The 11,780-nt window shown below is 36.9% G+C and overlaps 1 protein-coding gene across 2 annotated transcripts; it reads left to right on the top strand.

Moving 5' to 3' along the window:
- The first annotated feature begins 16 nt into the window (after window positions 1–16).
- On the top strand, window positions 17–7,605 carry MAGOHB (mago homolog B, exon junction complex subunit). 2 transcript variants are annotated; one of them, XM_025995223.2, is made up of 5 exons: window positions 17–186; window positions 2,938–2,996; window positions 3,720–3,830; window positions 5,928–6,010; window positions 7,265–7,605. In XM_025995223.2, exons 1-5 carry the CDS (start codon window positions 93–95, stop codon window positions 7,362–7,364), a joined length of 447 nt encoding a protein of 148 aa, XP_025851008.1. In that variant the 5' UTR covers window positions 17–92; the 3' UTR covers window positions 7,365–7,605. The 2 variants fall into 2 exon arrangements, with proteins under 2 accessions (XP_025851008.1, XP_072622138.1); XM_072766037.1 differs by lacking the exon at window positions 17–186 and adding an exon at window positions 571–711.
- Window positions 7,606–11,780: the final 4,175 nt, after the last annotated feature.

Consider the following 11,780-nt stretch of genomic DNA (forward strand, 5'->3'; position numbering starts at 1 on the left):
GCAGTGACGCATTTATCCCGCGCGATGACGTGGCTGCCAGGCGCCCGGCGGCACGTTGGCCAGGCCTTGGGCGGGCTTCAGGGGGCGCAAACATGGCTATGGCCAGCGATTTCTACCTGCGCTACTACGTAGGGCACAAGGGCAAGTTTGGACACGAGTTTCTGGAGTTCGAGTTTCGGCCAGACGGTGAGCAGCGGAGCGGGGCGCCGCCGCCGCCGCCGCAGCCTAGCGCGATGCGCGGCTGGGGGAAGCGGGGCGGAGAGGACTCCGCGGAGGCGGGGTGCGGTGAGCCCGCGGCAGTGGGCTTGCAAGTCTGTCGTGGGGGCCGAGGTCACTGCTAGAGCCGGAGTAAATACGAACTGAAGACTCTCGGAAGCATAAATTGGTTCTCTGCATAAAAGAAAATTCACGGGTGTAAATGAATTCAGAAAATCTAATCCTGCCAGGTACTGAAAACTTGAACATAGGATAATGAGAATCCTACGTTCAGCGCACCGGAAGAGACCGTAAAGCCGTCTAGTTTACTTGACGTCATCCTTGAACATTTTAAAGAACATCCCACCACGCACTGGTCCAATGGATGCTTAAAATCTTTCGGGGACCGGTAATTCTCGGACTCCCCATTCGACCCTTGTATTCGTTCAGGCGCTGCCTGTAAGGCCACGTGTCTAGGAATAGGAATGAGACCCACTCTCAAGAAGGAAGCTCCACGTATGGAAGAATGGGTATAACGATGTGGTTTGGGTGATTAAGTATAGTTGTTCCCATAGGATGCGTTAAGAATACAAAAGAGGGGAATGGTTAGGGCTACATGTAGGCGTCAAGGAAAGCTTCCTAGAGAAGGTAACAGTTGAAATTGTAGCTGGTATGCAGGGCTATTCTGGGGTTCCCAAACAGACCAGATTGGGGGCGCGCCGCTGATAAAATCCAAAGGCAGAGAATCTACTGTTGGTGAAACAAGAAAGGAATTTAGTTCAGAGAGGCCGTCACCAAGGAGACCATGGACTAGAGTCTCAAACACTCTCTCTACATGCCAAAATGCCAGAAATACTTGCCAAAAAAAAAAAAAAAAATGTGGGGGCAAAAGTGGGTTTGAGATCATGGTGGAGGTAGCCCAAAACCTCTTTCAAGATGAGTCTTGAAATGAGAATAGACATTTTTTTTTTAAAGATTTTATTTATTTATTCATGAGAGACACAGAGAGGCAGACACAGGCAGAGGGAGATGCAGGCCACATGCAGGGAGCCCGACATGGGACTTGATCCCAGGACTCCGGGATCACGACCTGAGCCGAAGGCCGACGCCGACCGCTGAGCCACCCAGGCATCTCGAGAATAGCGATTTTCTTGGCCTGTGAGGGAAAAACAACAACAAACATTCAGACCATTGGAAGCAGCATGAACAAAGGATAAGGTGGAAACTGCTGCCTTGCAGGTGCAGCATATTTTATGTTTTGAGAGCCCTGATTCTCTTTAGAGAGTTACTGTATATTGAACTCTCCTTAGAACCAGGACAGTCCACCTGCATAGATTTTTCTGTCTTTGAATGCCCGTTATATGCTGGGCAACATGTAAAATACAAAAACTGAGGGTACAATAATGAGCAAGTCTCTTCAACTTCTCTGAAGGAGTTTTGCTTTGGGTAACAAAGATGTAAAACTAGCCATAAAACAGTGTGGATATTAAATGATGTGTTATGCTTTGGACAGAGTTCTGTGAGTGAAAGATAAAGCACAGAAGCATCACATATTAGGGAAGGGGGAATAGTATCAGACATATAAAGAAACTCAAAGTAACTACAGCCCTGCAGTTCAGAAACCTTAATCACTATTCTCCTATGTTCTTGCCATGTCTCTTCTAAATTTAGCTAAGGAGCCAAATTTACCTGAATTCTCCATCTAATCTTTTCTTAGGTGATACTCCTTTTAGTGCCTTTGCCTGTGAACAGCTTTCAGCTTGCCTAGATCATGTTTAGTCACATAAATTAAGTAGTCTCATTATCAGGGAGAGTTCATGCCAGAACAGTGGCTTTCATCCAGTTGTCTGCCACCACACCATTCCATATACTTCCTTCAGTGATCAAGGGTCACTGCACTAGGGTAACCTATCATTTTAGAGATCAGGACCACATTACATATGTATATGGACAACTGACTATAGCTATGAGGAGAAGCATGCATCAGGGAGTACAAAAGTCATGGATTAAAGTTAAGTGTAGGTCAGCTAACAAACTGGCCGACTTTTATCTAGAAGCAATACATAGTTTTGTATCTTAGCCACAGTGTTAAATAGTAGCATTGCCATGCATAGATTAATTTGAAGGAGATAATTAAAAGAACACTTTGGAGTAGTGGGGAAAGCATGAGTATTGGAAGAAGGTAGACCTAGAACTGAATCTTTGTGACCCTGGGCAAGTTATTTAACTCTGTTTTCTCAACTATGAATAGTTGAGAGAATAAAACCTTCTAAGGGTTGTTTTACTGATTAGATCTAATGCTCTGGGTAAATGACTTAGGGCCAATAGAGACCTACTACATAGGCTTTAAAGAAAATGTTAATTCCTTTTTCAGAGTCCCTGTCTAGTTCATGACATAGCTTAGGCAAATGAGCCTTAAAAATGACCCCTCTATTATATTGAATTATATTGAAGGCATGAAATATTTAAAAATTATGTTAAATATTTTAAAAATCTATTGAAGGTGTGAAAGTTTTGAAAATGACTGGCTTCACCTTTAGCCAACTTTTTACCAACAAATATTTGAGTGTTTACAGGTCTAGCATTGATTTTATGCTGAAAGGGCAGACATATTAATGAAAATAGTAGTATAAATCGTCTTTACCTTCAAAATTGCTTACATTGTCATTTATTTATTTATTTGTTTATTTATTTATAGCAGTTTTTGCAGTTATAAATTGAATTTTTTTGTATTCCCCACAGGAAAGCTTAGATATGCGAACAACAGCAATTATAAAAATGATGTTATGATCAGAAAGGAGGTAAGTTCTTTTTGAATGTCTAATTTTCTACATTTAGACCATTTTCTTCATGTCATTTTTGAATTTACAAAAATACACCTAAGGCGGTATTGCTGTAAAGAAGCCAATTTATAGGTTGAAAAGGGAGTCTTTAAATTAGATATAAGGGTAGCATGTGTAACAGAAGTAGATGCAATCTGGGTATATTAAGTTGTAGTCCCACTTTTGAACATATAATTTCATTCATTTTATAATTAGTTATGTCTCCTTATCCCACTCCTTATTAAACTAATGGATAATCAAGATTTAATTAAACACAGTGAATTTTGCATGAAAGGCTCAAAAGTTAGGGCTAAGTAAGAAAAAGTTCAGAGCAGTAACTGGGATATGTACTTGTATTTGTCTCTGTTCACCACACAGATTTTCCAAATCACCATTAACCATTCAGATGTATTTGAGTCCCGTGTTACAAAGGCAGATCAAAGTTTTAAAAGGGGGCTAGTGGAAGTTATTAATTTATTTATTTTAATTTAGTAACAGATATATATTAAAGGAAAGGGCAAGAGAGTTAATAAAGTTGTAAGATGAGTGATTCCCTCTCAACTTGTACTTTTGGAATCAGTATTAGATTTTCCTGTGATACTCTCTTTGAATATTTAGGTTTTGTAACTTTGTATTATCATTTCATCCTGAGTTGTGGGAAGAAATAGACATTGTGGAATTTTTATTGTAACTTGTTTTCAGGCTTATGTACACAAGAGTGTAATGGAAGAACTGAAGAGGATTATTGATGACAGTGAAATTACAAAAGAAGATGATGCATTGTGGCCTCCCCCTGACAGAGTTGGCCGACAGGTTCGTGTTCAGTGGTTCTTTAGGCATGGTAGTAGAAACTGGTAATATAAATGTTGTGTTTCTACTTATTTATTTAGAATAGATCCTCATTGATTCTTTGGTTTTCCATTTATTTAGTAGGCATCTGATCAGTACTCTTTGATTTTATTTCACTTAGTCTCATTTTCTGTCCTACTTCTGAATAGTAAAGGAGTCAGTGCAGAGCTCTGAATTTAGACATCTTCCTGACAAGTCTTCTATGTAGCTTCATGAGTTAAAGTTATGATGTTTTCACACTGTTATGAATAATTGCTATTGTATATTAATTCTATTAAGAAAAAGTACAGTGTGAAATTCAAGACAAGATTCTTATTGACTATAAAATTCACTTTCTTGGGGATCCCTGGGTGGCGCAGCGGTTTGGCGCCTGCCTTTGGCCCAGGGCGCAATCCTGGAGACCCGGGATCGAATCCCACGTCGGGCTCCCGGTGCATGGAGCCTGCTTCTCCCTCTGCCTGTGTCTCTGCCTTTCTCTCTCTCTCTCTGTGACTATCATAAATAAATAAAAATTAAAAAAAATAATAAAATTCACTTTCTTCATTTTTATAACTTTGAGAACTCTTATTTGCACCCTTGGGCCCAAGAGAGGGTCTTGATTGCGTCTTTGTGCAAATTGACCACCGCATTTGCCTCCTGTTGTTCCCTTCGGAGTAATTAATGTTTCTCAAAGGGCTTCTGGAGAAGTTTGAAGGCTTAATTTCCCTCTGTAGAAAGACAGTTTGATTGGGTCTTTTCAACTCTTGGAGAATTGAAATACAAATCCTGGAGGAAGAAACAGTTAATTTCATTTTTGTATATTCCTGAGGATTATACTTTATATCCCCTTCCTTGACTGGAAGAAAATATGGAGAAATTAAATGCTGATGTTCTGTGCAATCACTTAACTCTTCTATTTAAAGAGACATTTTTTAGGAAAGCAAAGGTAATAGTTAATAGTATTTATGTGACATATTGTAAACAGTTTTGGAAAGTAACTTTTTAAATCTTGGTTTCTTTTATGCAATAGGTACATATGTACTAAAAAACAGACACCATAACAGCAAATCATTTATCTCTTTTAGACTCAGAGAACTCAGTATTTTCATCTACCCACTTGATGATGGGTTTATGTGTTTTGGTTAGTAGGGAGGGGTAGACATGTTCCAGAAATCATTTATTGGATTTTTAAAAAATTAATTAATTTATTCATGAGAGACACAGAGAGAGGCAGAGACAGGCCGAGGGAGAAGCAGGCTCCCTGGAGGAACCTGATGCGGGACTTGATCCTAGGACCTTGGGGATCACAACCTGAGCCAAAGGCAGGGGCTCAACTGCTGAGCCATCCAGGTATCCCTATCAATTGGATCTTTAAGTCAAAGATTCTATGATAGTTTGAGAGCCTTAGTTAATTCTCCATTTTGTGCATGTCATAAACTGTGTATAATTAGGTTTCTTCGTCAAAACATAGCTAAAATGTTCTTTAATGGCATTTGGTATTTTACCTGACAAATCACTACACACATAGCCTCTTAATTATTGATTTTAGATTTGCAGATAAAATCTAGGGAAAAATTTATACAATAATTGGGGCACACTAAGAATGTCTGTAATATGTTACATTTGCTTTAGTAGGTATTAATTTTACATGCTTTGTGAAGTTAAACAACTATGAGTCTCTCAGTCTTAATAGCCCAGGACTCAGATATCAGTACCATCATTTGCTTGTAAATATCACTGTTTTCATAAGCTTTATGAGTCATTTATGTGTCACTCTTACATACATCATTTATATGTATAGTGTCTTATTTATAATATCTGTGGAAAACAGTCTTAGTTGATCCTAATATTGGGGACTCCTGAGCAGTCAATGGGATTTTTATTTTACAGAGTTTTTATTTTACATAGTTTATGTCTATCAGGTCAAGTTTCTTTCTTTTTTCTGGTTTTTTTTTTTTTTTTTTTCTCCTCTGACTACTAGAAAACTTGCAGCTAAAATTGGGATCTCTTGACAACAAGAATTCAGATGTCTCTGAAATGGAGTTTTATATTAACTACATTAATCTATTTTATTTTTTTCAGGAGCTTGAGATTGTAATTGGAGATGAACACATTTCTTTTACCACATCAAAAATAGGTTCTCTTATTGATGTAAATCAGTCAAAGTGAGTATGCTAAAGTATTTTGACTAAATTGATGTAATTTATTTGACAGGCTCATTTTAGAAGGAATGGTAGCCATAATCTGGAATTATTTCAATAGTAACTTACCAGTTTATTCTCCAGATATAATTCTGACTTTATGTCATTAAAGACTTGCTTTGCCTAACCACTTTGACAGTGACTAACAGTGTATTTTTCTGATTTAAAAAAAAAAAATCTTAATTTGATCACTATGTATAAGAGTGACCAATTTTTTTTTTTTTTTTTTTTTTTTTTTGTGACCAAATTTTAATAGCTGTTTTTGGTAAAAATCTGGATAAAGTTTCATAATCTTTTAAAGAAATCCTTATTGATTATATCACCTCAGTAGCTTAATATCACATCATTTTTCTTCTTGAGTTTAACATTTGAAAGAAATTTAATTAATAAATTAATTAATTAGAGGAAGGGAGAAAAGAATTAGAGGAAAGGAGAAAAGAATGAATGCATAGTAACTGTTACATACAAAAGGCTAGGTTCATCAAGACCAACCAGATTTTTGAACTATCCATTGATTTTCCCACAGTTAGGGAGTATGTGGCATTCATACCCTAACTGGGATCTTAAATTGGTACAGTTTTCTTTGGAAAGCAGTGTGATGTTTATACATGAAAAACTGTTAAGATTGTAAACTCATCTTTGACTTAGTAATTTCATTTCTGAACATCTATTTTAGGGATATACTGTCAAAGTAACGAAAAAGCTTTATTATTCAAGAAAATGGTCACTAAAGTCTTATAATTGGGAAGAAATCAAAAGGTCTTAACAAAGAATTGTTAATTAAAAGTCATTTGTGAATTGTTTTTAATGTAACCAAAAAAGTAATGTTAAAAAGAGCACAGGGAATGATTTTAGTTATGAAAATAGAGAAATGCCAAAATATTTATAGTTATTCTGTGAGGAGTGACATTTAATAGTATTATGAGTATTATTTTTTCTGTCTTTATACTTTTATATACTTTCTCTGTTCTTGATATGTATAGCTATTACTTTTATAAGAAAATACTTAAATATGTAATGAATACTGGTGAAGAAAATTTATATTTTTTGTAGAAAATCCAGAGATAATTGTTTAGTTTGTTCATTTTAGTTGAGACAGATCGTTCCTTTCTCCTGAATGCCTTTGTTTTGGTTTTTGTTTTGTTTTGGGAATTAACTTTAAAATTAAGTGTTTTATTTTAGGAACGAAATAATAACTTTTATCTTTTTAAATTTTAGGGATCCTGAAGGCCTTCGAGTATTTTACTATTTGGTACAGGACCTGAAATGTTTAGTATTTAGTCTTATTGGATTACATTTCAAGATTAAACCAATCTAAATTGTATGTTTTTGAAGCTGTTTTTATATTTAATTAGGGGTTTGTCATTTACACTATTGGGATTTTTATAAATGTGAAACTTCTTTTTGTATGCCAACTAAAAGTAAGAAAATACATAAATAGGCTAATGGTTATTCTCACTTGGGTCCAAATGGTTAGACAGTCCTCACACATGAAATTCTGTAAATAAAAGCAACCTTTTGTTGAGAGTTTGCTCTAATAAAACATATCAAAGCCTGAATGGAGAGTGATTTTTTTGCTTTTGTTCTTTTTTTCAGAAGGCCAAGTCTGTTTATTCAGTTTAAGATAATAAAGAATTGTTTTAGTAGGTATACATCCTATGCCAGAAGTTCTTTCAGGCAGAAACATTTTGCTAGATTTTCATTCATTAAAGGCAATTGTAATCTTCCTTTATTTCTTCCATACATAATGGGACTTAATTTTTGGTGCTTCTAGTAGTTGTTTTTTTTTTTTTTAAAGATTTTATTTATTTATTCATAGACACAGACAGAGAGAGGCAGAGACACAGGCAGAGGGAGAAGCAGCCTCTACACAGGGAGCCCGATGTGGGACTCGATCCTGGGTCTCCAGGATCACACCCCAAGCTGCAGGCGGCGCCAAACTGCTGCGCCACTGGGGCTGCCCTAGTAGTTGTTTACAGCAGGTTTTTACATTTATCACAACCTTACGGAAATTATTGGAATTTAAATATTTTTGGCATAGTCAGTAATTGCCTACAGGATTACAAGAGTGAAGTCAGCACTCCAAGTTAAACATATCTTTTATTATGCCTTTATTCCTTCTTTTTTTTTTTTAAGATTTTATTTATTTATTCATGAGAGACACACAGAGAGAAGCAGAGACACAGGCAGAGGGAGAAGCAGGCTCCATGCAGGGAGCCTGTTGTGGGACTCGATCCTGGGACTCCAGGATCATGCCCTGGGCCGAAGGCAGACACCTAACCGCTAAGCCACCCAGGGATCCCCTCCTTATTTCACAAAAGATTTTATCAATAAGATATTTCACAATATATTGTATTTTTGTAGGAAATAAGTTCTCAGCATTATAAGTTATTAAAAATTGAGACTTTAATGCACATGTTCGTGTCTATGTATTCTAATTATAAATGAGCATAGGTTCAACTCATGATTTTCAGTTCCCTGCAACCTCTTGCTGATAGACTTGATCTTTAATTACTTCCCCTGTTAGTAACTATGCCCCTGGTATTGTTCTTCCTCCATCTGAACCTCTACTTTTTAAAAGTGTGCCATCCTGGTAGTGATAATTCACTTGCCCTGTGGTCAGTCAGGACTTACTGGGTGACCTCATTGGTAGAATTGGTCTCTGAAGGTTTGCCAGTACTCCTGAGCTTTGTTCTAGTGACTGTCCAGTCAACTTCTTTGAGATAATAGAGATGTTCTGTATCTGTAGTCCAATAAGGTAGCAACATAAGTACTTGAGATGTGGCTAGTCTAACTGAATTTATAGTCCTATTCAATTAAAAATATTTTTCAAAATTATGAAAAATTTCAAGTATAAAACTTGTTACAAGAATTGTAAAATGAATACTCACAACCACTCTAGATTCTATACTTAATAATATTTTACTGAAGTAAATCTCTTCTAAATCCTGTCCGTTGATTTTTCACTTAAGAATAAAATAACTGGTGTAATTGGTGTCAACAGGCCACTTTTTAGTGCTATGTAGTTTTGATCAAATTTAGATAGACGGTGTGCCTTGTGCCTACCCTTTGGACATTGTAGCTGTAGAACATTTCTTGGTATCCTGTTTGCCATGTAATCCTGTTTGATCTTGCACATTGAGTGAAAATGTATAGCCATCATCCAGGTTTGCTCTGGAAAGTTGCCTGATCTCCACTGTGCAAGATGATACTGTTATCACCTCCAGGTCTCTTATGAAAAGAAATATTTCTGTTCAAGTTGTAGACATTGATATGCAGTATAAAATCATGTAATTTTCTTATACTTAGGTGCCAACCTCAAGGAGAAAGGGAGAAACAAGTGCGCTTTTAACCTGTGTGCCCACAATGTTTGGTTGCTCCTCAAAATAACTGTTTTGTGGCTCCTGAGTAAGACATTGATAAGATGATCAAGCTGGAACAGTGTTGGGAGTAATAGTCCTTAGATTAAAACATCTTTAACATGTTACTCCTTGTCTTCATTCTCAGCACTTCCAGTGCTCACTTAACTTGTTATGCTCTGTCCCCACTGTCTGCTGAGTTTCTCCTATTCAAACCAAGATTGGAGGCTAGGTCAGTAAGATAAATATTTTATATTGTCTCTGATTTCTTTTTCTTTCTTTCTTTCTTTCTTTCTTTCTTTCTTTCTTTCTTTCTTTCTTTCTTCTCTCTTTCTTTCTTTCTTTCTTTCTTCTTTCTTTCTTTCCTTCTTTTTTCTTTCCTCTTTCTTTTTCTTTCTTTCTTTTTTCTTTTCTAAAGACTATTTATTTGAGATAGAGTGAGAATGAGTGGTGCAGAGGGGCAGTGGTAGAGAGAGAAGCAGACTCCCTGCTGAGCAGGAAACCTGAGGCAGGACTCCATTCTAGGACATAGAGATTATGGAGCTGAGCCAAAGGCAATGAATGCTTAACTGATGAGCCACCCAGGTGTCCCTGTCTCTGATTCCTATACCTTAATTGAACTGGCTCTTACTTGATTTTATGCTGTTGTGGACAGTGATCACTAACAAATTTTGTATAATTCTAGTTTTATGTGAAACTAGAATACTACAGCACTCAGGTCCACAGATACGTTTTCCCTTCCCCTCCTCCCCATCATAAAGAGACTTCTTGCAAGAATCAAAACTTATTTCCCAAGTATTGGTTCTGTGCCCCATCCTTCCTTTGCTCCTTTATGGGATGGAGTGTTGCTTCCCATCACTTAGCACAATATTTTCCATGAAGTAGGTGCTTTACAAAAGTTGACATCTGGTTGTCTTTTGTATTTACTGCCATCAGATTATTTGCCTTTGTAACTTAGTCTGATCTGGGAGATTAATTTCTTTCGTAATGGAAAACCTTTCAGTTACATTGAACTTTGCAAATGTACATACTCCTGCCACAGAGTTGTATATTCAAACACTTTGGATAAGGTTGTGTCTTTTGGATGTGGTCCAACTGTGATCCTAATTTCTTGAGTAGAGCACTTTAATGTTGCTTAACCAAAGCAATAGACGATGGCACAGCAAAGAGGAATGGTGAGAATTGGGATGATCTGTCAGCCTCTACCATTCTATTTTATTTTATTTTGAGTTTCCAGGTATTGTGCCTCTGCTGCTTATAGTTTAGAGTGCAGGCGGGTATTTCGTTGATACCAGGCTGAGGGTATACATATGATGACTTTAAGTATAAATTTAAATGATAGCTAAATTGTTATTTTGTATATCCTATTGCTATTTTGTTTTGAAATACATGAAACTTGTGAACATGGGTTGTACTGTAAGTTCAACCACTAATCCCTGTGATGTTTTTTAAAGACTTTTTTTTAGGAGCAATTTTGGGTTCATAGAAAAATGAGAGGAAGGGACAGATTTCTCATATACTCCAGTGTCACCCATCCATAACTTCCTGTTACCAACATTTCCCACCAGAGTGTTATATTTGTTACATTTGATGAGGCTCTATTGACTTCATAATCACCTAAAGCCCATAGTTTTCATTAGGGTTCACTCTTGGCAGTGTACATTGTAAGGGTTTGGGCAAATGTGTAATGATACGTATCTATCCTTATGGTATCAGGGCTAGTATTTTCACAACACTAAAATTCCTCTGTGCTCCATCCATTTCTCCCTACCCTCATCCCCTACCCTCATCATCACCACTGCTCTTTGTATTGTCTCCATAGTTTTATCTTTTCCACACTGCTATATAGTTGGAAATCTGCAATATGTAGATTTTCAGATTTACTTCTTTTATTGGTAATACACATTTAAGTTTCCTTCATGTCTTTTCATGACTTGATAGCTCATTTCTTCTTATTTTATTCATTTATCCAGTGAAGGACATTTTGGTTGCTTCCAGGTTTTGGCGATTTTAAGTAAAGCTCCTATAAACATCTATGTGTAGGTTTTTGAGTGAACATCAAATTTGTTGATTATTTTAATAATTGGCTTCCTAGCATTATATGGTAATGAGCTAGAAGATAAAATCCACAAAATTTAATAAAAGATAAACAACAAAGGTAAATGAATGATTTAAGGGTCTGAGCTGTTTGAAATAGTGGAGGGAACACTAACTGAATCATCAAATTCTTGGGATCCCTGAGTGGCGCAGTGGTTTGGCGCCTGCCTTTGGCCCAGGGCACAATCCTGGAGACCCGGGATCGAATCCCACATTGGGCTCCTGGTGCATGGAGCCTGCTTCTCCCTCTGCCTATGTCTCTGCCTCTCTCTCTCTCT

This window comes from Vulpes vulpes, chromosome 8, assembly GCF_048418805.1.
Source record: "Vulpes vulpes isolate BD-2025 chromosome 8, VulVul3, whole genome shotgun sequence".
Lineage (NCBI taxonomy): Eukaryota > Metazoa > Chordata > Mammalia > Carnivora > Canidae > Vulpes > Vulpes vulpes.